Below are 26208 nucleotides of genomic sequence, written 5' to 3'. Positions count from 1 at the left end.
GGCCATGCATTGGGGGTCATTGTAAAGTTGTCCCATACTTTCAAAGAAGGTATCAACTGTATTTAACACAGGGCTCCTCTGTTCCATCAGGCTGTGGGCCCAGGCTTGTGGTTCATCGGCCAGGAGAGAGATAATAAAGCCCACTTTTACCACCTCAGAGGAGAAAGTCCTGGGCTGGAGAGCCAAATACAAAGAACAGGCATTTTTGAAGACTCAGAACTTTTTGCAATCGCCAGAAAATCGCTTCGGTGTGGGGACCCTAGGTTTCGGGGCAGCCATGATTACTGTAGGGTTAGATGAGACTTGAGAAGAGGAGGCCCCACTGGTGGGTGCAGGAGCGGAGGTAGGTGGTGCGGAGGGCCCGGAAAGTTGCTGGAGACGACCACCAATTTGGGTATAGCCTTCTTGTAATTTCTGAACTGCATCAGTAAGTTCCGACACCTGCTGGCACAGGATCTCAAGGGGGAACGCGCTCTGTCGGCCTCTGACATGGCTGGTTTGTACTATCAGGGGAGTACTTACCGAGGCAGAGATGCCAAGAGTGGTTCACCCTTGCGACTAAGCGCAGTCTGCCCCCTGGAGGTGGTACAGGGAGTGGATAGCACAAAGAGGTATGGTGTCTGGGAGACACAAGGCAAGTCCAGGTAACAATCAGAGGGTCAAGGCAAGGAGACAGGAGGCAGGTCCGGGTCACAGGCAGAGGGTCAAACACAGGAGACAAGCGGAGTCCGTTTAAACAGGCCAAGGGTCAGGTCCAGGAGAAGAGCAGAAGAGTCAAGATCAATCCGGGTCACAGCAGGCAATCAGGTACGGGTAACAGGATCAAGGTATAACAGGAAGCTGAAGACAAACGAGCAATTTGACTGAGCACCAGAGCCACTTTATAGGCCAGCCCAAGGGTCACGTTGCGCATGCGCCGGAGCACAAGGCCTCCCCTCTCCTTGGTCTTCTGTAATTGTTCAAGTTTAATCCGTGGGGGCTTGTTAAGCCATAAAAAGGCACTAAATATAGAGTTGACTATGCGAAACACCTTAAGGGGGATCACCATAGGGGTATTGTGGAACATGTACAGGAATTTACCCGTCCTACCAGGGACATTTTAAGGCTGGACTAGATTTTGGCTCCATCTCAAATCCTATTAGTAAGAGGGGATAAGTTAAGTGAGATGTGTCTGGGTTCAGGAGTGACCTGTATACCCAGACACAGCTGGATGTAACCGGCACCCCGTGAACATCTTGCGTCTCGCTGTCCGGATTTGTATCCAGCAGCATGAGAGAAGACTTGGACCAGTTGATCACAAGCCCCGACTAAACCCCGAAGAACCTCATCAAGGACATAGCCTCCTCGAGGGAGTTGTCTGTGTCCCCAAGAAACAGCATAGTATCGTCTGCGTATAGCACAAGTTTCTTGTGGATTTCTTCATATTGGAAGCCTTTGATACGCTGGTAGGCCCTAATTTGGGCTGCCATGGCCTCAATGGTGATGGTGAAGAGGAGGGGGGACAGTGGGCACCCCTGCCGGGTACCTCTATGTAGCTCAGGTAAGGATACATGTCCTGCCTCCTGTATCACCGCCTGTGGTGAACAGTAGAGCAACTGAACCCAGGATAGGAACCTTTTGCCAAAGCCAAATCTGCCCATGACCGCCCAAAGGTACTGCCACTCTATACTGTCAAATGCTTTATGAGCATCTAACGACAGCAGTGCCCTATCTCCCTCATTGTCTGATCTCGTCAATAAGTTTAGGAAAAGTCTATGAAGGTTAATGGCAGTGGACTTTTGGGGCATAAAACCCGACTGGTGCGAATGGATAATGCTGGAGATGACTCTATTAAGGCTTATTGCCAGGACCTTGGCCAGGATTTTTATATCGCTTTGTAGTAAGGATATTGGTCTATAAGACCCCGGATCTAAAGGGTCTTTGCCTGGTTTGAGAATAAGGACGATATTGGCCCTAGACATGGATTCAGGTAAGCGTTGGTTCTCCGTGGCCAAATGAGTACCTTGAGTAATTGTGACAGGATGCTACTTCCGTATTGCTTAAATAATTCCATGGTAAGACCATTATCCCTTGGGGCCTTAAAATTAGGGAAAAGGCTAAACGCCTCCTGTAATTCCTCTATCTTGATAGGAGCATCTAAAAGTGATCTCTGTGTGTCCATTAGACTGGGAAGCTCGATACCCTGTAAATAGTCCTGTAGGTCAGCCGGTGAGTAGTCCACCCGAGACCTATACAGATCCGAGTAAAACCCCACTAGTGTCTGCATGATAAGGTCAGGGGTATTTACCAGCATCCCCCCCTCTGAGCATAAGGCAACAATGGATGGGGAAGTCTGGGAAGCCCTTACTATTTTTGCCAGCAGCCTATCCGTCTGTTCCCCCTCTCCATAGAAAGCTAGCCTGTTGAAAAACCTTTTCTGGTCCGCTACAGATCCAGTAATCCTGTCAGCCACCTCCTGGGCCGCTAGCCAGGCTTCCCTTGAGACATCAGACGGGTCCGCTACAAACTCCGCCTTCAATCGACCGACCAGCCGGGCAGCCTGCTCCTGTTGGGCACTTGTTTTGGATTTCACCCCATTTACCTCATTGATAAGTAGGCCTCTAAGAAATGCTTTAAATGTATCCCAAGTTAAATTTAGATCGGGGTGTTCCACATGTCTTGTTCAGAACTCAGAAATCTCCTCGGATATCCGTTCTGGGGCGGGGAACAGATTGAGCAAGAATGCATTCAGTTTCCACGGAGCCCTGGGCAAATCCGTGACCGGTTTAGCCAATACGGATACCACCAGGGGCGAGTGGTCTGACACACTCCTCACCAGGTATTTAATGTCCTGCAGGAGGTGTGCCGTCTGGAGAAAGCATAGGCAAAAGTCAATCCTAGGTGTGTTTTGGAGAAGCAAGAGAACTGTTTTTGCTGTGGGTTGCGGCCCCGCCATGATCAATCCATCCGACCTCCTCCGTGAATTTCCGCAATGCCGTTCGAGCAACTTTGCGGCTATTCGCTGGAGGCGGATGTTTGTCCAAAGCTGGGTACATATAGCAATTCAAGTCTCCCACTACAATAAAAGGAACGTCCGGGCTGCCCAGCTGGTACGTCAACATTGTTCTCAGCACCTCCAAACTGAAAGGCGGTGGTACATATAAGGCAGCAAGTATGCATTTCAACTGGTAAATCCTGCACAACAAAATCACATATCGCCCTTCAGCATCTATCAACTTATCCAGTAATTGAAAATCAACCGTGCGGTGCACCAGGATACTCACACCCCTAGAATACGAGGTGTGAGTAGAGTGGTACGCCCATCCCACCCATGAGTAGTGTACACAGGGCAGCGAGTCTGGCACGAGATGCGTCTCCTGTAAGGCATATATGGCAGGGGAGTGTTTTTTAAGAATGGTGGACACCATAGTGCATTTAAGGGGGCTCTGTAGACCTCTAACGTTCCAAGAAAGAATCAGTAACACACTCATTTGTCAGCATAAACGTATATGAGATATGGCAAGGCAGTTCTAGAATTCTATGAGTGCCTGGGACGGGACTCTGTGTGCCCGCTCAACTGAGTATAGTGGGGTAAACACCTCCATTCCAAAGATCTCCAGGAGCCATCTTTCCACGAACTCCGTGGGGTCCCTACCCTCCGTCTTCTCGGGGAGCCCCACAATGCGTATGTTGTTTCTACGCAAACGATTCTCAATGTCGACTTAAGTTTGATCGCCCTAGCAGTCCTGGCGGTAATTTGCGTATCTCTGAGGAGCGGAGTCAGCTTATCCTCAAGATAACTAATGAGGCCCTCAGCAGCTGTGGTAAGTTCCCTGGTTTTCTGCAGGTCATGTCTAATGAAGCCCAGCTCTTCTTTGAGACCCCCAAAGTGGTCCTGGAGAGTGTGTACTGACTCTGTGCATCTGTGTACTGCTTTCAGGATTGCAGTCAGGGTGGATTGCTCTCCCTCATCTCCCTCCTAATCCTCCTCTGTGTCTGGGGATGGCTGATCAGTGTCATGAGGAGGCTTGTGCAGACCATGCATCCTCCGGCTGTGGTTGAAAAATGGCCGGAGTGGCTAACATATCGTCCCCCCCCTCCCTGCTCCGCAGCACTTGTCAGTTTTTTGGTGTAGCACAGCATGTCTCGAGGGGGGTCCTTCACAGTGCCCTTAGGTGTTTTAGGGGTCTTACCCGCATCCTTAGGCTTGTCTGTGTCTCGTGCTCGCTGGGATAGAGGAGCTGCGGCGCCATGTTGGATTTCTGGCGGGCCGCCTGTTTCCGTTTGCTTGCGGGTCATCATGGCCCCCTCGGTACTCTGTTTCAGGTCCGGGTGGGTCAGCGGAGGATGTCCCAGGGTAACAAAGCTGTTTCTGGTGTTTTTACCAGCTGGGAAGAGGATCAATGCAGGATCTGAAGAGGGAGCTCAGTGAGACACGTCCGCTCACGTGCCGCTCCTGGCCATGCCCCCCATCTTGTAGATACTTTGCTATACCAAACATGGCCCTATGTCATAGTAGAGCTTGCCTAGGGAGGAATAATGGGTGCTTCTAATCATCTTATTGAAAATGTACTGCCTTACAAGTGTTGGTCTTTCCTTTTCCTAATACGAAGAATGGAAGGAAGGAGTTAACCACACATGCACAGCTAAACACAGTCAGCCAAATCACATACAGGATCACAAGGAGTTTGATGATGGGGAGATGTGTCACTGATTCTCGGGGACACGTCTTGCTGTCCTAATAAGCACATGTAGCTACTCTTTGGAACAGGAGGGTAAAAGTTCACACACTCAGGTTTTCTTGGTTTGCTGGCATGTGTAGTCTGTCTATTCTGCCTGTGAATGTGAGACTGTCAAACCAATGTTTTTCTTAGTTGTAGCCTGGCTGACACTATAGTTGAGTATATTAAAGTTGGGAATGGTTAGAAATACTTCAACTTCAACACCATTTATCAACCACACCATAATTTAAATCCACTTACAAATGTCAGACTTGACAAAAATGTAATTTATTCCCAAGCAGAGCGCTTTCATCCAAAAAGTGATCAGCTATGAAATTTATGATGAAGATAATTTGTTGCTTATCACCAACACAAATTTCCATGTGTCTGCTTACCACATGCATTAGACTTGGAATAATCACAGGACAAGATGTAGGAGAGATATGTACTGTGCATACACATCAATTCAGGTCTACTCCCTCATCACAACCCGCTGTCCACATTGCAGGAATTTAATGCACCAGAACCTGACTGACTGCTGGTGTATTCCAATGCATGTGAGGCGCATTTGCTTCAATACAGTCTACTTCACGTCTCTAGATGAGGTAAATATCACTTAATAACTTGCAATAAATATGCAAAGCCATTTAACTTAACATTTAGGCCTAATGCACACGGGGCGTTAGAAAAAAAAAACTGCAAAGCCACTACCAACACCAAGAAAAAGCAGCTGTAAAAACGTGCTTTTAGTAGCATTGGCGTTAATGCACGTTTAGCCACGCTAGCTTTTAGCAGCGTTTCTCTGCCTCTATTCAAAATCAATGGTTCCCTATGAGAGCGCATTGATTTAAATAGAAGTTGCACCACAAGTCGGATCATGATGATCCGACTTGCGGTGTGGCTTGTACTCTGAGGATTCTGGAGGACCCTCGCCAAAATGAAAAGAAAAAAAGAGAACGGCGTGGGGTTCCCCCCCAGAGCATACCAGACCCTGCAGTCTGGTATGAATTTTAAGGGGAACCCCCACGCCAAGAAAAATGGTGTGCCCCCCCCCCCCCAATCCATACCAGACCCGTATTCGAGCACGCAGCCCGGCAGGTCAGGAAAAGACCTTTAACAAGGGGGCCCCCAGATCCTGACCCCCCACCCTATGTGAATGAGAATGGGGTACATTGTACCACTACCCATTCACCCAAAAAAAGTGTCAAAAATAAAAAGAGCACACAGGTTTTTGACAAAGTAATTTATTAAAGCAGCTCCGGCGTCTCTTCTCCTTCCAATCTCTTCTCCCTCCGGCGATGTCTTCATCCTCCGGTTCTTCTCCTCTCTCAGCTGATGTCTTCTTCTGCTGCCAGTTCTCCTCTCCCTGCTTTCTTCTCCTGCTGTCTTCTTCCTCTGTTCGTCCTCCAATATTCACCCGACGCTCTCTCCCGCTGTAATGCTGTCAAAAACCTGCGTGCTGTTTTTTTTTTTGACACTTTTTTTGGGTGAATGGGTAGGGGTACAATGTACCCCATTCTCATTCACATAAAGTGGGGGACCGGGATCTGGGGGCTTCCAGATTCCACTAAGCCCCCCCGCCCGCAGACCCCAACAACCAAGGGCCTGGGTTGTCGGGAAGACAACATGGGGACAAGGTGCTTTGGGGTGGGGGAGCAGTGCCCCCCTGCCCCAAAGCACCCACCCTCCCATGTTGAGGGCATGTGGCTTGGTATGGTCCAGGAGTGGGGGGCACTCGCTCATCGTTACCCCCCTTTCCTGACCCGCCGGGCTGCTTTCTCCAGTGAGGATCTTTTATGGGGGTCCCCACGCCAATTTATTTGGTGTGGGGGTTCCCCTTAAAATCCATACCAGACCAAAGGGTCTAGTATGCTCTTGGGGGGAACCCCATGCCTGGTTTTTTTTTTTCATTTTGGCGAGGGTCCCCCTTCAAGATCCTCAGCGTACAAGCCGCACCGCAAGTCGGATCATCATGATCCGACTTGTGGTATGACTTCTATTCAAATCAATGCGCTCTCATAGGGAACCATTGATTTTGACATGTCAAAAAAAAAAAACGCTTGATGTGGCTTAACGCAGCTGTATCCAGTGTTAAGCTTTTAGCAGGGTCAGACGTTTTTACAGCTGTAATGCCGGTCCTCAGCACATGCTGGCCCTGGGGTTTTTTTGCAGCTTGAAAACGCCTATGCCGCTTACAGCTCCTAAAAGCCAGTGTGTGCACGGACACATAGAATAACACAGAGAGGCGTTTTTAAGCTGCAAATAAAAAGTCTGACGCGGCTAAAAGCAGCTGTAAAAACACCCCGTTGCATGAGGCCTAAAAGTCATACTAAACATACAATTTTTAAGTGCCATTATCCCTTCTATTTATATATAAAGCTCATGTCACTATATTTAATTTAATATAAAAAGGAGTACTTGATTTAATCATTGTTGTTCAGCAGTCACATGACATTTCCCAGGTCTTTCCTTTCCTCAGGGAAAGATCTAAGGGAAGAGTTTCTAGTACTCTGCTGATGTATGCCTTATAGCAGCAGAGGACATCTGGACTATGAATCTGTGATTGCAAAGCGCTGACTGGTGATGTGCAGTCACATGACATGAAAAAAGGCATTCTGAACAGAGAATCAAAATAAATAACTAATAGAAACAAAACGTGTTATAGCTTATTACAGACCGGGCCCACACTGGTACGACATACGCTCCGACTCTGGGAGCACATGTCGCATGACGTGTATAAATTAATGATTCCCTATGAGAGCTGTCTTAACTGGTCCGACACAAGTCGGTCTAACTTTGAAAAAGGTTCCTGCACTACTTTGGTCCAACTTTGGTCCTACGTCAGCTCATTGAATATCATTGAAGTTGGATCAAAGTCGGATCCTTGTCCTAACCATCTGTCATTGCTTGGTTCACCTGCTGGTGGCACTGTTGCGTTCAGCACCAAAGGGTGTAGTTCTGATGGCCACCAACTAGGGTCTACCAGCCGAGATACTAACTGACAATCAAGCCACACCTGATGTGGGACTCATGGACTTTATAAGCCCGCCCTTTAAGGCTCAGTGCTTCAGAATTCCCCCTGCAAGCCTGATTTCTGCCTGAGCCTGACCCGTACCTGTCTGCTGTCCTGGACCTTATATCCTGAAATCCTGACCTGTACCTGTCTTCTGTCCTGGACCCTGTTTCCTGAATCCTGACGCTGAGACCTGTTCCCTGGTACCTGTTTCCAGTCCCCCTTTATCTGTTATTCCTGTTTGTTCCTTGCATTTGTGTATACTTAGCTAATTTGGTGTGTTTAGGGGTTCCGTGTTCTTGTGCTTTTTCACTTGTTTGTTGATGGTTTATTGGTGTTGGTTGTTTAGTGTGTCTTTATCCTTAATAAATACATTTATTTCACTTATCCACCTGTTTCCTGATTCCTTTATGGTGAAGCCTACTGATCTGATCACCCGTGCTGGATGCTTGTATATGGCATCCTTGACAGAATTCTGAAGCTATACAATCAGATTGGCTGCACCTGGGAATTAGGTCTGAGCACTTGCTCAATTATTGCAAGATGCATCTGGAAGATATTTTGTATTTTTCACTCTTGGCAACAGATGACAGAGATTTTTGCAATCAGACGTTGAGAGAGCACACAAGAGAGCAGTTGTTAGAGTGTATCGGGCTCACGTTTTCATTGATCGGGGCAGTTTTCTGTTTGAGGGTGTTCAGCCACTCATTTTGATTTGTGCAGAGTTGGGCCTGGCTAATGGCTCTAGTGGAGGTGATGATTATACGTCCCCTTTTAGTGCAGCTCAGGTGGAGTCTTTGGTTTGGCTATTGGAGGATGAGTCAGCCTTTTTCTTTGAGCAATACTCAGCTTGTCCTCAACAATGTATTGATTCAGTGCAGTCTCTGGTGAGACAAGCAGTGTGCAAATCAGATTTTGTGCAATCATTATTACAGGCCTGGTCAAGTTTGTTGTACTCAACCTCTGTCAGCTCCCAACCACTAATTTCTGTGGCTAGATACAGACAGGTCTATAAATATTGGGACATCGACACAATTCTAATCTTTTTGGCTCTATACAACACCACAATGGATTTGAAATGAAACGAACAAAATGTGCTTTAATTGCAGACTTTCAGCTTTAATTTAAGGGTATTCATCATACATACATCAATACAATATACAGTTTGTATATGTGCCTCCCACTTTTTAAGGGACCAAAAGTAAGGGGACAATTGGCTGCTCAGCTGTTCCATGGCCAGGTGTGTGTTATTTCCTCATTATCCCATTTACTAGGAGAAGATAAAAGGTCCAGAGTTCATTTCAAGTGTGCTATTTGCATTTGGAATCTGTTGCTGTCAACTCTCAATATGAGATCCAAAGAGCTGTCACTATTAGTGAAGCAAGCCATCATTAGGCTGAAAAAACAAAACAAGCCCATCGGAGAGATAGCAAAAACATTAGGTGTGGCCAAATCAACTGTTTAGAACATCCTTAAAAAGAAAGAACGCACCAGTGAGCTCAGCAACACTAAAAGACGCGGAAGACCACGGAAAACAACTGTGGTGGATGACCAAACAATTCTTTCCCTGGTGAAGAAAACACCCTTCACAACAGTTGGCCAGATCAAGAACACTCTCCAGGAGGTAGGTGTATGTGTGTCAAAGTCAATAATCAAGAGAAGACTTCACCAGAGTGAATACAGGGGGATCACCACAAGATGTAAACCATTGGTGAGCCTCAAAAACAGGAAGGCCAGATTAGTTTGCCAAACAACATCTAAAAAAGCCTTCACAGTTCTGGAGCAACATCCTGTGGACAGATGAGACCAAGATCAACTTGTACCAGAGTGATGGGAAGAGAAGAGTATGGAGAAGGAAAGGAAACTGCTCATGATCCAAAGCATACCACCTCATAAGTGAAGCATGGTGGTGGTAGTGTCATGGCGTGGGCATGTATGACTGCCAATGGAACTGGTTCTCTTGTATTTATTGATGATGTGACTGCTGATAAAAGCAGCAGGATGAATTGTGAAGTGTTTCGGGCAATATTATCTGCTCATATTCAGCAAAATGCTTCAGAACTCATTGGACGGCGCTTCACAGTGCAGATGGACAATGACCCGAAGCATACTGCGAAAGCAACCAAAGAGTTTTCTAAAGGAAAGAAGTGGAATTTTATGCAATGGCCAAGTCAATCACCTGACCTGAATCCGATTGAGCAAGCATTTCACTTGCTGAAGACAAAACTGAAGGGAAAATGCCCCAAGAACAAGCAGGAACTGGAGACAGTTGCAGTAGAGGCCTGGCAGAACATCACTAGGGATGAAACCCAGCGTCTGGTGATGTCTATGCGTTCCAGACTTCAGGCTGTAATTGACTGCAAAGGATTTGCAACCAAGTATTAAAAAGTGAATGTTTGATGGATGATTGTTAATCTGTCCCATTACTTTTGGTCCCTTAAAAAGTGGGAGACACATATACAAACTGTTGTAATTCCTACACCGTTCACCTGATTTGGATGTAAATACCCTCAAATTAAAGCTGAAAGTCTGCAGTTAAAGCACATTATGTTTGTTTCATTTCAAATCTATTGTGGTGGTGTATAGTCTGATGTTCTGGTGCCTCTGCCTGCTGTCCAGCCTGTTCCGGTGCCCGCTTTTCAGTCTGATGTTCCAGTGCCCACTTTTCAGTCTGATGTTCCGGTGCCCACTTTCCAGCTTTATGTTCCGGTGCTTGCTGTCCAGTTTAATGATCTAGTATCCGCCTTCCAGCCTGATGTTCCGATGCCCGCTGTCCAGCCTGATGCTCTGGTGCCCGCTGTCCAGCCTGTTCTGGTCCCCGCTGTCCAACCTGTCTTTCCGGTGCCCGATGTCCAGCTTGATGATCCGATGCCCAATGATCTGCTTGTTGATCCAGTACCTGATACCCAGCCTGACAATCCTGTTCCTGGTGGTCCTGTTCCTGATGCCCTGCCTGGTGGTTCCTTTCCCACTGCCCAGCTTGATGTGCCTCTGCCCGCTGCCCAGCTTGATGTACCTCTGCCCGCTGCCCAGCTTGATGTGCCTCTGCCCACTAGCGCAGCTTGATGTGCCCCTGCCCGCTAGCCCAGCTTGATGTGCCTCTGCCCGCTAGCCCAGCTTGATGTGCCTCTGCTTGCTGCCCAGCTTGATGTGCCTCTGCCCGCTGCCCAGCTTGTTGTGCCTCTGCCCGCTGCCCAGCTTGATGTGCCTCTGCCTGCTGCCCAGCCTGATGACCCGGAGCCTGCTGCCCAGCCTGATGACCCAGAGCTTGCTGCCCAACCTGATGACCCAGAGCTTGCTGCCCAGCCTGATGATCCAGAGCCTGCTGCCCAGCCTGATGACCCAGAGCCTGCTGCCCAGTCTGATGATCCAGGGCCCATTACCCAGCCTACTGAACTGGTGCCCGTTACCCAGCCTGCTGATACGGTGCCTGATAAAGCGGTGCCTGATGCCCAGCTTGCTGCTGTTTCTTGCCTGCTTGAGGCTCAGCCTAGGAAGAAGGTATCCACCGCTCCAGGTGTGTGCAATGACCCAAATGGAACCAAGTAGGAGTGCTAGCCCCAGCCCGCCTCCGTGGAATACTTGGAAAAAGAAAAATGGCCACACATTCAAAGATTCCAAAACAAAGTGCCTTTATTAAAAATCACCAGGATACACCAGGGACACCAGATTTTTAGTCACGTAGACACGTTTCACACATCCAACCTGTACTTAATTATTACCTTGAGGCTCAGCCTGACTGTGATGCCCCTGTGTGGTCTGCCTCCGATGGGTTCATGCCCGTTGCCCTTCTAATTTTCATTTCCGGATCCTAACTTCCTGACCCTGATGGTGGGGCGCATGTCCCATTTTCAGACTCGGGTGGCACGCCTCCCAGTGAGTTAAAAGACTCTGGCCTGAAAAGTGCGAAGTCCGCAGACTTGGTGGGGAAACTTTTCAGGGCTTTTCCGTACCCACACGGACTGTCAAATCAAGGGCAAAATGGAGCATCTGGAGACCACTCTTTAAGGGGGGGGGGGACTGTCAGGAACCGTGTCATTGCTTGGTTCACCTGCTGGTGGCACTGTTGTGTTCAGCACCAAATGGTGTAATTCTGGTGGCCACCAGCAGGTGTCTCCCAGCCGAGATACTAACTGACAATCAAGCCGCACCTGATGTGGGACTGCTGGACTATATAAGCCCGCCCTTCACCAAGGCTCAGTGCTTCAGAATTCCCCCTGAAAGCCTGATTCCTGCCTAAGCCTGACCCGTACCTGTCTGCTGTCCTGGACCCTGTATCCTGAAATCCTGACCTGTATTTGTCTTCTGTCCTGGACCCTGTATTCCGAATCCTGACCCTGAGACTTGTTCCCTGGTACCTGTTTCCAGCCCCCCTTTATCTGTTATTCCTGTTTGTTCCTTGCATTTGTGTATACTTAGCTAGTTAGTTAGATGTGTTTAGGGGTTCCATGTTCTTGTGCTTTTTTACTTTGTTGATGGTTTATTGGTGTTGGTTGTTTAGTGTATCTTTATCCTTAATACATACGTTTATTTCAATTATCCACCTGTTTCCTGATTCCTTTATGGTGCAGCCTACGGATCCGATAACCCGTGCTGGATGCCTGTATATGGCATCCTTGACACCATCCGATGTGTGACATCCGACATGGTGATTACAGCAGCAGTAAAAGGAATTTATGTCACACTGGGATTGTTTTGATTGGTCAAAGGACAAGTCAGACTATCTCAAAGTTAGAGCAAAATCTTATCTTGTTCATTCAAGTGGGGTGTAATTAGCACCAAAGTAGGACTGACGTAGGACCAATGTCACAGGGCAAAGTAGGATGACATTAGTACAACAGTCATGTCATACCAGTGTGAACCCAGCCACAAATCTATATTTCAAAGCAAATGTTTATTTTTTTTGCAATAACATGGTGTAGGCAGAGTGTAACGACTGACAATAGATTTCACTTTGTTCACACTGTAAAGATATCTGGAGGAGGTTCTGCAAGTCACAGGCTGTGTCACGCCCCTCCAGCCTGTGTCTATGGTGTGTATGTGCTGGGACTAACAAGGAGGTAACACCTCCATCAATCGCCATCTTATATCCTGCCCCCATTTTGTTTAGGAACACAAGAACATGGAGGAGGAGGGAAGGAGAGGACTGTCATTTACAACTGTGTATACACCCACATGTGTGATTCTTTCTTTAGTTATGTGGGCTGCACAGATAAGAAAAAAAAGGAAATGAACAGCTTAGAAGTGAAATGAAACTGGAGCATGCTCAGTAGATGTGGCAACAGCTGGTTTACTCAAGCTCAGGCTGCAGCGGAGGAGACACAGACAATGAGGGAGGGACAGTGAACAGCATTGTCAAGCATGATTTTTGCAATCTACAGAAAAGTAGTAGCAAAGTGAGTATGAACGTAATGTAATATTATTATTAATATACAGGACTTATATATAGCATGTAATGACAGAGTTTAATTATTTGGGTTAAATTAAACTTTAACTTCTCTTATTTTCTTTTGCTGCCTTTTGCTTTTTAAAAAATATAATTAGAAAGTGTATTGTTACATCTGTTTGATAAATGCAAACAATTGTTTATTGGACTTGTCAGAAATTTGAGCTGTCCTGTATTATCTTAAAGCGGAGTTCCACCCAAAAGTGGAACTTCCGCTCATCGGATTCCTCCCCCCCTCCGGTGTCACAGTTGGCACCTTTCAGGGCGGAGGGGGGTGCAGATACCTGTCTAAGACAGGTATCTGCACCCACTTCCGGGAATAGACTCCCATGGGAGTCACGCCCCCTCCCGCACTCCCCCGCTGTCTCCTGAGAAAGACACAGGTCCCAGGAGATAGCGGGGACCATTAAGAAAGCGCAGCGCAACTCGTGCATGTGTAGTAGGGAATCGGGAAGTGAAGCCGCAACGCTTCACTTCCTGGTTCCCTCACTGAGAATGGACGCGGCAGCACCCGAGGATCGAGGGATGGTTCGGTCTCGGGTGCCGACATCGCTGGACCCTGGGACAGGTGAGTGACCTTATTTTAAAAGTCAGCAGCTGCAGTATTTGCAGCTGCTGACATCTAAAAAAAATTTTTCGCGGGACTCCCGCTTTAAGGAGCCTAAAAGTGGTTCTAAAGTCTAATTGTTTTTTTACCTTGTGCATTCTATGCACACATTGTATAAACTTCTACTTCACAAATAAAAATTTTGGATACACCCAAGCCACAAATTTTGCAGACCATTTTTTGGATTTCTAGGGAGAAAAACCACCACTAGCTGATTACTACCTGTATTGCTAAATGGAAATCCAGAGAAGGGTTATGTTCAGACTATTGAGCTAAGAGTATGCCCCTCCTGTGGCTCATTCAGTTTCGTGTAGAATTTGAGCTCCTGTGTATGACAGTTAACAACCAATTCTATTCAGAGAAAATACGTAAAATCAGGCTGGTAAAAAGGTAAAGTAACATTGAGCTTCATTTGCTGGCTGCAAGTGGTGAATATGAAATATCAATATTTAAAGAAAATGTGCTGTTTGGGCCAAAATGCACTTGTCCTTTATCTGTTTCAGTCATTTTTATTGTTTTTTTTTCTTTCCAAGATATCAGAAGGAATACAAAATATATCAACAATAGTAGTTTGCTAATGTTACATACACAGCAACACAGAAACATTGGTACGCATAAGGCAACAAGTAACAAAGTTGGACTGCCCATTATTTCGAGAGTGTCCAGGTAGTTGGTGTAGGTCGGCTCACACCAGTTCTATGATATGGAGGACCCCGTTTAGGAGAGAAACTGCCTTTCCACGTAGAAAATATAAATGCCCTTAAAACCTAGGGTACCATTAGTATTGAACATCAGTGAAAAGCTCTAAACCCATGATTTTAGTGTTTTTTAGGGTGGTGTGCTCCCACTGACTTTTATTACACCATGCATTTTCATCAAAGTCTTGTATGAGGCATCTTTGGTGCACTTTCAGAAAATACACAGTCTAATATAAGTAAATGGGAGCGCACCTAAAACCGCTGGAAAACCGTAATACAATTGCACTGCGGCCAAACCGCAGCACACTGGTGTTCTTGTCTTGGCCATGCCTGTGCATTACAGTCCTATAGAACTCTCAGGACAAAACCCCATAAAAGTCTATCTTCCTAAGGCATGAACAAAAATATTATAAAAATTGTAGTCCTGAAACCCAATTAAAAAAAAAAAAAAAGAAATACAGAAATGTATACTAAACACTCCCTTTAAGAATTACAAAACATCCGTGAAACCGGGAAGAAGTTCATGTTTTCAGTTAAAATTAAACTTTTTATCATTACAATTTACATTTCTGGGAAACAGAGAGCACAAGACAGCAAAGGACAAGGTCAAATGATATATTACTAATAATAATTGTAATCATTACCACTGCAATATGTTTTACCTTCAGAAGCAAACTGTTCCAGGTGGTTTAAAGTCTGTTCCATGTATTGGGATTCTCTTGACAGCCTCTCGAATATAACATTATCCTTTGAAAGACAACAAAAATGAATGAAAAAAAAAAAAAAAAAAAAAAAGATTAACATCATAAGGCTGGGTGCACATTGGTGATCATGGATGGTGCCAATGTGACTATAAAGTCATGATCCTCCATACTGCAATTAATCGTATGCGATCGCTAATGTTCCAAATTTGAGTAGTCAATTGTTACTACATACAAATGCATGTGTACAGATTGCTAGGGATTCATCACTGGCAATGGGTTGTGTAATGTGCATTGGCACAGATGCTAGTTGTCTCAACAAGTGGGGTATGTGATAGGGTGACAACATAGGAGCACAGCTGTCAGACCATTAAAACCCAATAATAAGAACAGCCTGAACAAGGATTTTAATGGCAGAGTTACCAGGTTAGTTTTAATTATATTAATAAAAGCTGAAAATGTAAAATCATCAGAAACAACTTTTGAAATTACATTACCACTATGCTTTTTTCTACACCCCTTTGAGCCTTTGAATGTTATATTTTTTTACCTAGGTTTTAAATTAGAAAGAAAAAAATCCTTTAATTTGCACAGCCCCAGAATTTCTCCCAAAATATCACAGCCAAAGTCTGCTGATTAAAAAGATTTTACATAAGTGAGATTTTTATGTAACATAGTGGAATGGTAGAGCTCAAAGTGAAAATTTGCATTTTACTTGAGGAGAACTTTATTCCCCTTTCATTGCCACACAGAAAAAAAGGCTTTTGTAAATTGCTAGAATATAATAACTTATTGCTCATGCAGTCAAACACAAATGTAATGATGATCATCAGTGATTGATCATAAATAATATTCATTTTTTAAGCACTTTTTTACATTTTGTTTGTCTTCATGGGAGGGGTATGGACCTGGCCAGTGGAGACCAGATCCTGCTCCCCTATGCTGCTTTGTAGCTACAGATCACTGATTGTGATTTACTTATGGCTGTAATCAACCAGCAAAAGATCACTATAACAGTGATCTACTGCTGCAGAGAAAGGTGGAACACTTCCTTAAGCTCTGATTCAGGCAGCCCATACATTAGCCATTTTTTTTTTTTTCGTTCAACTATTAGGTTGAACAATAAAAAATATTCCGATTCCCCCATCCCCACACTTGCCTTGGATGGTTGAATCCTTCCTGCTGAGTTATTGTATTCTGACAGTGGGGAGGCTTCCCTGCTGTCAAAAAACACTGATCAGTGCTGTTGGCTATAGCTGCGCTGATCAACTGTGAAAAACGGACAGAGTGGTTGTACAGAAGTTGATTGGCAGATCAACTTCTGTACAACCAACCTGCCCATACATTGATTGCAATTATAATAATTAAAAAATCTCCAGCACGCTATGGTGTGATCTGGTTGCTAGCAAAAAAAAGGGATTGGCATACAGATCCCACAGTGACAACATAAAATAAGTAATTGCAGCTCCTGACAGTAAAAGCATTCAATATAACCATACTTCATATGACATAAAAATATTAAAGTAAAAACAACTTATAAATGCATGAGTGCAGAAAAATACAAATATGTGCAGAAAAAATAGTCCTTTAAAAATAAAGTCCAGAATCAAAATTGATGCCAAATCTTCCAGTATGTGGATAAACTGCCACTCAATGCAATGAACACGCACCAGAAATAAAGCTACAGATAATGTAGTTAAAAAAAACAAAAAAAAGAAACAGACCTGCTTTTTTGGAGGCTCTAGACCCCAATATTACCACATCCTTGTGTAAAGCTAGCAAGAGATCCATATAAGAAAAGGCTGCCGGTTCATCACCATCATCAGAGGTGATGGTGACAAGGAACAGAACCTTGTGAGTGAGAGTGGAAAGGAAAATATCCCTGATAGGTTTTAACGGCGGTCTTTGAAAAGAACCAAGCAAAACCAAATTTAGATCCCTGGAGTCAGAGTCGGTTGGGCAGGAGGAGCCAAATGAAAGGCACCTTGTACAAAAGTCTTGACCAAAGAATGGAAGGCCAGGGGTTTCTGTTAAGAGATTCTGAGATAATGAGAAGTGCTGAGATTAGACGCTTGATGATACTCAAGGCCTAATGTTACTCCAAACTGGGTTGTAAAAAGGTGAAATATTCTTTGTATAAAAGTAAGCCTTCCATGTCAGACCTTACAGGAGGTATATTTCCTTCAATGACGGTGGGAGGAAGGATTTTCCTCACTCCAAAACTGGATTATTGAGCCACCAGGGCAGAAACAACATGGTTTTCTCTGTAAGTTTAATTGGTTTGCCTATAGACAACTAACTGATTAGTCCCATGACAACAGATTGTTGTGTTGAAGGGGTCTGCAGTCGAATGGAGAAAATGGGATTGCCTCAACGAAGGCTACCATCAACCGAAGAACTCTCATGCAGAATCTCAGAGTTTGTCAGATCCTACACTGTAGAGTCCAAACCTGGGAGCAGAGTAGCAAATGCTTTTTATGAAGAACAAACTTTCACCTGAGCTGTGTCTAGAATAAGGCCCAGAGCCACTCCAACTTCTCCAAGCAATGTGCCATGCTGATTTCTTTAGGATCCAACTAAACCTTTTTAGTGTCTGGACTGTCTGCAGTACATTGACGGTCAAAGTTTAAGCTGACTGTTCCCATAATAAAAGATCGTCTAAGTATATCACAATTGGAATACCATGAGACTAAAGTAGGGTAAGCACAGGGCTAGAACACACATAGTGTGGACAATAGGTCAAAGGGATGGAATTTAAACTGATAGTGCTGAGTGCCCATTGCAAAACAAAGGTAGCGATGATGCGCTGGAAGAATGAGGGTTTGCAAGTACACGTCCTTGATGTACACCAAGCCTAGAAATTTTTCTTGATGGAGGGGGGCTTGTCAGACTTGGTGGATTCCATGTGGAACTTTTGAGTTTGAATGAAGACATTTAGAGCCTTCAGGTTAAAGATGGGACAAATGCCCCCTTTTGAAATGGTAAAAACATCAGAGTGAAACCCCTGAAACCTGGTAAGGGAACCATGGCAATGTCTCCTTGGTTTAAAAGATCTGCATGAGCTGCATTGAGGTTTGCTAGTCTGAGCAAAGACACAGGAAAGTTAGATGACATGAATCAGGTAGAGGGAAAGAACTGAACTCTAGCTTGTAGTCCATAGACAATACGACTCTTCTCCAGGCATCTGGGATGCTTTCGGCTCTGGTGCCACAAAGGCCAACATTTGGAAAGTGGGAGCATTCCTTCGTGCTGAGGAGGATCTGTCCAAGTGCTCCATGATTAAATGCTTAGTTAAGACTGCAGTTGGGTCATTGGCCATAAGCTAAATCTATTCCACTAAGGTCTGACAGACCTATATATATGCTATAGCAGATTGTATACTGTCAGTGTTTTAGATATCATCAGATCCACAATGGGTACAGGCAACTTTTGAATAAAATCTCTATCAAATGGATATTGATCAGCATAACGTTTGAATGTAGAGAACACATTGAAGTAATGAGTGAACTAGATTGAAAGCTTTAATGAGCGGGGCCCTCTGATTCCTCTTGTATTGAATTGTATTGTAATGCCCTGTACACACGGTCGGACATTGATCGGACATTCCGACAACAAAATCCATGGATTTTTTCCGACGGATGTTGGCTCAAACTTGTCTTGCATACACACGGTCACACAAAGCTGTCGGAAAATCTGATCGTTCTGAACACGGTGACGTAAAACACGTACGTCGGGAGTATAAACGGGGCAGTAGCTTTCATCTCTTAATTTATTCTGAAACATGCGTGGCACTTTGTGCGTCGGATTTGTGTACACACGATCGGAATTTCCGACAACGGATTTTGTTGTCGGAAAATTTTATAGCAAGCTCTCAAACTTTGTGTGTCAGAAATTCCTATGGAAAAAGTGTGATGGAGCCTACACACGGTCGGAATTTCTGACAACAAGGTCCTATCACACATTTTCCATCGGAAAATTCTATTGTGTGTACAGGCCATAACTGTACTGTTTGCCCTCATGTTGTAAAGTGCTGTTGGCGCTATATACCGTAAATCCTATATAATAATAATAATAATAATAATAATAATAATAACTGGAAACATTTTGACAGGATAAGGACCTTTTAAGATAGTCCACACTGGTAACCACACTAGTTGATGTCACTGTCTGTCCCATTTTAAATGTGACTTATACCAAATATCAGTAAGAGCTAATATGGGCTCATTAAGCGAGTTAATTCAGCCAAATGAGGTTAAGTATCTGTGAGTTCCCAATTAAGAGAGAACTTATGCAGCAGAAGGTACTGAAGTTGATACAGCTGCAGATATGTCTGACAAGGAAGGTGTGAAAGAACACTTACAGTTCAGCCGTTATATTAGCAACTCAATCCAAAAAATCTCTCCTGGCTGCAAAGAACTCTTTCCTAGATAAAGCAGAGAAGGAGACACACATCTGATGGAGATATAGAAGAGTGAGTCAAGTGAGCTGACCCAAGTTAGAAGACAATGATCCAGACTGTCGGTGTCAGGTTATTTATGAAGGACACTGCTAGCGGCCCAAGAACGGTTATTGGATTGTGAGCCAGACTGACCTGATATGAAGAAACTGCTCCTTCTGTGCTTGTGATCCAACATATTGTATAATTTAAACAGGAACATCATAATAGTACTTCAGTTTACTCACAACCAGCCACATAAGCAGGAAGGGTTTCATGGCCAGAGGTGGACAGATTACTGTAGAAAGCAGCAAGGACCAACCTTGGTGTGAAGGATGTCTTTAGTAGATAGAAGCAATGATGCAAAGAAGCTACCTCACAGTGAAGAAAAGCGAGCGGAACAGAGCGCATGCGCTACTTTTCAACTGGTGGTGCAGCAATAATTTTTCAGTCCAATAACCCTTTCCAGGGAAGTAAAACAGAAGGGCGCCCTTCTGTTGTACTTCCACTATCTGCACTAGCTGGGTTCTTCCTGATCCATATAAGGTGCTGAAAGATTGGCTACCACTTTTCCCATATAGTCTCCTTTGATATATATGAACTTTGTGCCATTATGATCTGACTTTTCAGGGACTGCTAAAGAAGCACAATAGATAACAATTGACTAAATGGACAGAATAGGGACATAATGGCAATTGGTAAAATACCAAAATGTATTATCTCTCAATATTCAGATCCACATGGCATACCAAAAGGCATCAAGTGAGACTGGGCACACCAAAGATAGTGCTATGACTCTTTACCTGGAAAGTGCTTTGCGGCTACCTAATACAGTATCAGAAAGACAGGATAGCGCAAATGGCAGAACCCAGTGCCCAATGGCACATTCCAGGGTAGCCCTGCAATCTTTACTCCAGCGTGGTCCAAGGTGGGATCAAGGATTAGATTATTCAGCTCAGCCACTCCTACATAAAAAAAAAAAAAGAAGACTTTAAGGGGGGAACTTTGCCCAGAAGGGAAAGGATGTCTGCCCTCCTAGGACTGTTAGGCATGCTGGGAGTGGGAGGGATAACACATGGCTGGCAAGACCTTGCACTATATAGTTAAAAGTAAATGTAAAGGAAATTGAATAAGTAAAGTGTATAATGTATGGCCAGCTTAAGCCAACATACTCTACTGCTCTGAACAATGCTCTCAAGCCAACAACCTACCGAGGTTGGGAAAAGAAGTGCAAACGACCGCAGCACAAATCAAAATAAGGGCCAGGTCCGCTGTCTGCATGGCGACCCTAATCTCTGGAGCTGGACCTCTTCTTGGGCTCATGCCAACCACAAATTAGTAATCCTTGTATATAATAATAAAGGCCGCACCAAGGAAGTAATCCCAGCATAAACTTTTATTGAAGTACGAGTTCATACATAATTCGCTTAGACTCCTTTATCTGACAAGTTTCACTCGTATAGAGCTTTGTGTAGAGTGATGACCAGGCTGTGGCTATAACATTTTTCAGGAATGCACAGATCCCAAGACTAACCAAACAAATATACCAATATCGTGGCAGACAAAAATATCTACTTATATACAGTATATTGCAACTGTTCACTTAGCTGTTTGCTTCGAGCTCAGATTTTAAACATATCAGCACACAGGGAATAATTGAAAGCAGCAATAAAGGCTGGAGTATTTTTAAATCATGCCTGGGTCAGCGACCCCAGTTCTACATTTAAAAATTGCATTTTTATCATCTTTTTAATGGAGTTACATGTATCTCGCTAATCAAACACAAATCAGTTTAGTTAACAATCCACCGTTAAATCATGGAAATGTCACAGAGTTAGTTTCTAATAAGCAGAGAAGGCAATCAGTAAAAGTTGTGGAATGTTGGAAGATTGTGTATGAACAAGGCATTATGTACATGGCTCTAGAAGGGCATGGCTGGGAAAATGCCCTGCTGGGTTTGATATATACATAAGTGTAACATGCATAATGGAAATAGGATCTTTATCTTCTTCTTGCAGACAAATTAAAACAAAGACAAAAGAGTTTCTTTGGTACGTTGCCTCTGGTTTGTATCAAGCCTAAAGCAGCTATAAGTCATTGTGACACACAGGATAAATCCCATGTATAAATCACCAGTAATAATAATCCATGCAGGGTGGTTTCCTATAAAGATGTTTTATCGTTGTTATGTGATCTCAATGAAGTGGAGCAGAATAAATTATGCTCATCCTTATCAGTGTAGAATAAAAACTCACTTGTTCCAGCTATTTACCTTATTTAGTTACCATTCACATAGTAAATTCATTCACAGTAACGGTGGACATGCAGACCTCTGACCGGGAATGGTGGGTGGTAGCAGATCTCATTTTGTTGACTCAAAACCTTTTTTATTCTTTTCACAGTCTGGTCAACATTACAGTATGGTACATACACCTACACTTCATGCCAGTAAGCTGGGAAAACTGAGCAGTAACTAGCACTTATGAGGTTTCCAACTGTTAAAGACCTAGAATCTTTAAGTTCATGCGTGCTAAGTAATGTGCAAGTAAGGCCCCTTTCACACCAGAGGACCACCCATTGGAGGTGGATGTAAACAGAAATGTGTCCATTTACACCAGCCTGCATCCTGTTCATTTTGGGTCACTGAAAACAGACAGATAGGGATCTGTTGTACCCCATCCATCTAGCGAATTGGATTGAATGACAGTCGGATGGAAACAGACAAGGGTATAGCAGTATGCAGAGGGTCCATCCATTATTTTTAGTGTCCTAGACTAGGGTTCAAAAAACGCCTTATTAATAATAACAATCAAAGTTTTTTGAAAATGATACTGCTGCTCTATATTGTGACATGTCAGGAATTTATTCATGCAGATTAATAAAAGTTAAAGTTAACTTGAAATTGAAAGAAAAAACGACTTGTTACCATATTGGTGTGTACGTGGCTGATAGATGCGTGCTTTGGATGTACACGTGGTTGCTGGACTCTCCCGCTCTTGGGAGCTTGTGACCACATCTAGCTGCATAAGGATGGTGAGTGGGGTTAAACAGAGACATCTGTCCTTCAATTTTCTCTGCACTGAATGAAACCAGAAGTGATGATGATTTTGTCCCTGGATAGTACAGCCAGGGGAGCATCTGAGTAAGCAAGCTCTGTTTGGTTGGATGCTCTGGAGGGCAGGTGAGAGTGACACTGGGGTCTATTAGACCCCAACTGTCTCCATAAAGAGATTGGGCACCTGTCCAATGCTATACCATGGGGTTTGTTAACCCCTTGTGATAGCAATAAAGTTAAATAAAAAAAAAGTTAATATAATAAAATTATAACATTTATTAAAATAAATAAATGTAACGTCCATTGACTTTCACACCCACAGATGCAAACACACATGTAAATACAAATTAGGAAAACCACAATCGCACCACAAATGTGAGGTATCGCCGTGAACACTACAGTAAGAACTATAATTCTAGCACCAGTGCTCACAGTTAACTCTAAAATGATGAGCTTTAAAGACTTTTTAAAGCATTGACTATGGAGAATTTTGATTATCATAGTTATTTGTGATCTCACAGGTGCACACAATTTTAAGACGTCTATTTGCTTGCCGTAACCCCATCTTTTAAATTTTACAGAAAACTGGGTTATTTTGTGTGTGTTTGCACTAAAATTTATTTTATTATATTTTTTTCCTGAAAATGTGTGTCCATTTACAGTTGTGAAAATATTGTGCAACATTAAAAAATAGCAACTATCATATTTTTATTCTACAGGGTCTCTGCTTTCAGAAAACATATAACATTCTGGAAGTTTAAGTAATTTTATGGCAAAAAATGCTGATTTTTACATGCATGCAAAAAATGTAACAAATTGTTCTAGTGCCCAAGTGATTAAACAAAGCTGTAGCCAGGCCAAGTATTTACAGCTGAATACTAAACATTACAGAACTTTTAAAACTTAACAGCCAGAGTGACAGGGATTCAGGGCTAATTCACACCAGGAATTGCACAAGAATGTGCTCGCATTCCTGTGCGATTTGAGTGTAGTGCGTTTTCAGCCCATTCATTTAAATGGGTGGAAATGGCACTGAAACGCATCAAAAGTCGTTTTTTTAAAAATAAAAAAATGCGCTGTTCATCTAAAACTGTGACAAAATACACAGCAGCAGCTTTCATGTGAGAAACAAAAAGTACTAAATCACTTTTGCTAAAGCTGGGCTTACCGTGACACGAATAAACATTAACAAGAAACAGAAAAAAGCAAAAAGAAAAGTCCATATAAGTGACAAAGTCCATCCACTGATATGTGCACCATCCATCACCAGAGTATGCGTGTTCTTGGGTATAGACCTCCACCATATAAAGTGCCTGCTTACCAGAACGTGTTGACCTCCTATTACGGGAAGTAAATCTCGCCTGTGGGTCATAGCCCAGCCAGGGCCTTTGTCCTTCCAAGAAACAGATGGAGATCCACCTCTTATGGGTACTCGATCACAGAAACTTCCCATGCTGCTTCCACCCTCTGCTTCCTCCAGAAGGAGATGATGCCGGCCGGAATCGCTGAGCTGACACACAGCGTAAATCTGGCCCCTCATTACACTCAGGGAACTTGGACTGTCAGGAGGACATCGGGGGAGGAATTTCCAGCCTGGGAGCAGCATGGCATCGTCTCCTTTTGGAGGAAGCAGAGGGTGGAAGCAGCATGGGGAGTTTTTATGAGCAAGTACCCATAATAGGTGGATCTCCATCTGTTTCTCGGAAGGACAAAGGCGCTGGCTGGGTTACGAGCCGCAGGCGAGATTGACCTTCCATAATAGGAGGTCAACACTTTCCGGTAAGCAGGCACTTTATATAGTGGAGGTCTATACCCAAGAACATGCATACTCTGGACCAGTGGATGGATTTTGTCACTTATATGGACTTTTCTTTTTGTTTTTTTCTATGTTTCTTTTTAATGTTTATTTGTGTCACGATAAGCGCAGCTTTAGCAAAAGTGCATCAAAAATAGTGCATGCACTACTTAAAAAACTCACTGCAACCGGGATTGCATGGTACTTCTGTACCATATGACAGGGTGCAGGCAAATGCACTTGGTATGCAACCTACATTTGGTTTGTTTTTAGCATTGCATTGACTCCTGCTGCAGATTGCAAAAGCAGTGTGTTTTGAACGAGATGCAGTAAACTCGCACAGAACGTGGGTTTCCAGCACCACGTTCTGGTGTGAATGGGCCCTCCTGCAATGTCCCTGAAAACTTGTATGATCTAAACATAGGCTGTCACAGAGGCATGCTGATTTCGGTTCTCCCAACGAAATCCAATATGGTGCTGCCGACAGTGCTGTAACTGAGCTATGCCAATTTGATGGATGAGAAAATATGTAGCTATGCAACTGTATATTCAGTGTACAAATTATTTTGGCTAGAGTAGGAAAAGATTAGAACCCTTGATAAGTTTTTAGTGCTTTCTATGTCCTCGCCATGTAGAGTGACCATTGTCATCAGCACAAGAAGCATAGGAAAACTTTCCAATTGGATGCCTGTTCTGCTGACAACTTCTGGTGACTGAACCAAATTCCCTTCACTTTGAAAATATTTCACTTCCCGTTGCATCTCCAGGACAAGAAGTGAAGGGAAATCTCCTTAAAGGGAAACAGCAAAAAATAAATTGACAGGGTTTTTTATCCATACTATCCATATTATCCATACTCTTTCCAAAACGGAAAAAAATATGTTTTTTGTTGTACAAACACTTTAACAGTGGGGCACTGCTTGTTTTTTCATGGTCTGTGCACATTTTTGCTTTAACAGCATTTGCCCCTGTGTATAACTGCTGAACTTGGTATACTCAGGTGGAGCTGAGAACGTTCATACATTATTGCAGCATCACATAATAAATAACACAGCACACTGCTTTGGAGATCTCCACGGCAGGGTGAGTAAGTGTGATCTGATGTTCTGTGGCGTGGCAGAAATTTTATAGAAAAAAGCAAGTTTATTTTGGTGGTCAGATTTCTGGGAAACATATTCCAAAATCTCCTGTGGAGCCTCTATTATTTTTTAATGACATTATTTAATGTCACTTCAAATTGTAAATGCATCAAGCTTCCCTAGTAACATATTGTTTTATTTTGTAATTGGCAACCTGGATAATTGTTTTTGTATTTAAAGTGTAAGTTCACCTTTCAGAAAGATTTTCTGAAAATCCCCCAGTTCTACATCCAAAGAATAGTACATACCATAGCTACTGATGTTAAAAATGGTGAAGGTCCTCCCTGTATAGATGTGGCTATATTGGCTTCTCTACAGAAAAAGCCCTCCATTCCTCTATGCCCTGCTGTTGGTAAAATGGGCTGATTTTCACACTATTTCTCACCCTAACAGCCACTCTGGATATTTAAACTGCCTGCATGTGCAGCGTGTCCTCTCCTGGCTACATCTAACCTTAGCAGTGGCTGCTTTGGTCTGTTCAAACTCTGCGTGTGCATAGTCTCATTCTTTAACTGAGCACACTGTGCGGAGTTTGAATGGCCTGGAGCTGCTGCTATTAAGGTTAGCTGGAGCCTAAAGAGGACGCACTGTGTACATGTGCAGTTTGAACGGCATGGAG

At 43.8% G+C, this 26208-nt stretch overlaps 1 protein-coding gene across 2 annotated transcripts in view; it reads right to left on the bottom strand.

Annotated features, from left to right (window-relative positions):
* ATP8A2 (ATPase phospholipid transporting 8A2) overlaps window positions 1–26208 on the bottom strand; it is a 1045467-nt gene that overhangs the window by 662149 nt on the left and 357110 nt on the right. For both annotated transcript variants that reach the window (XM_073613412.1, XM_073613413.1), the window contains exon 21: window positions 15127–15211. In XM_073613412.1, coding sequence (XP_073469513.1) covers window positions 15127–15211 — 85 coding nt within the window. The remainder of the gene's footprint in view (window positions 1–15126; window positions 15212–26208) is intronic.

Source organism: Aquarana catesbeiana, linkage group LG02 (assembly GCF_042186555.1).
Source record: "Aquarana catesbeiana isolate 2022-GZ linkage group LG02, ASM4218655v1, whole genome shotgun sequence".
In the NCBI taxonomy this organism is placed as follows: Eukaryota; Metazoa; Chordata; class Amphibia; order Anura; family Ranidae; genus Aquarana; species Aquarana catesbeiana.
The sequence above is the reverse complement of the archived record's forward strand: the minus strand, read 5'-3'. Positions and strand labels throughout refer to the sequence as shown.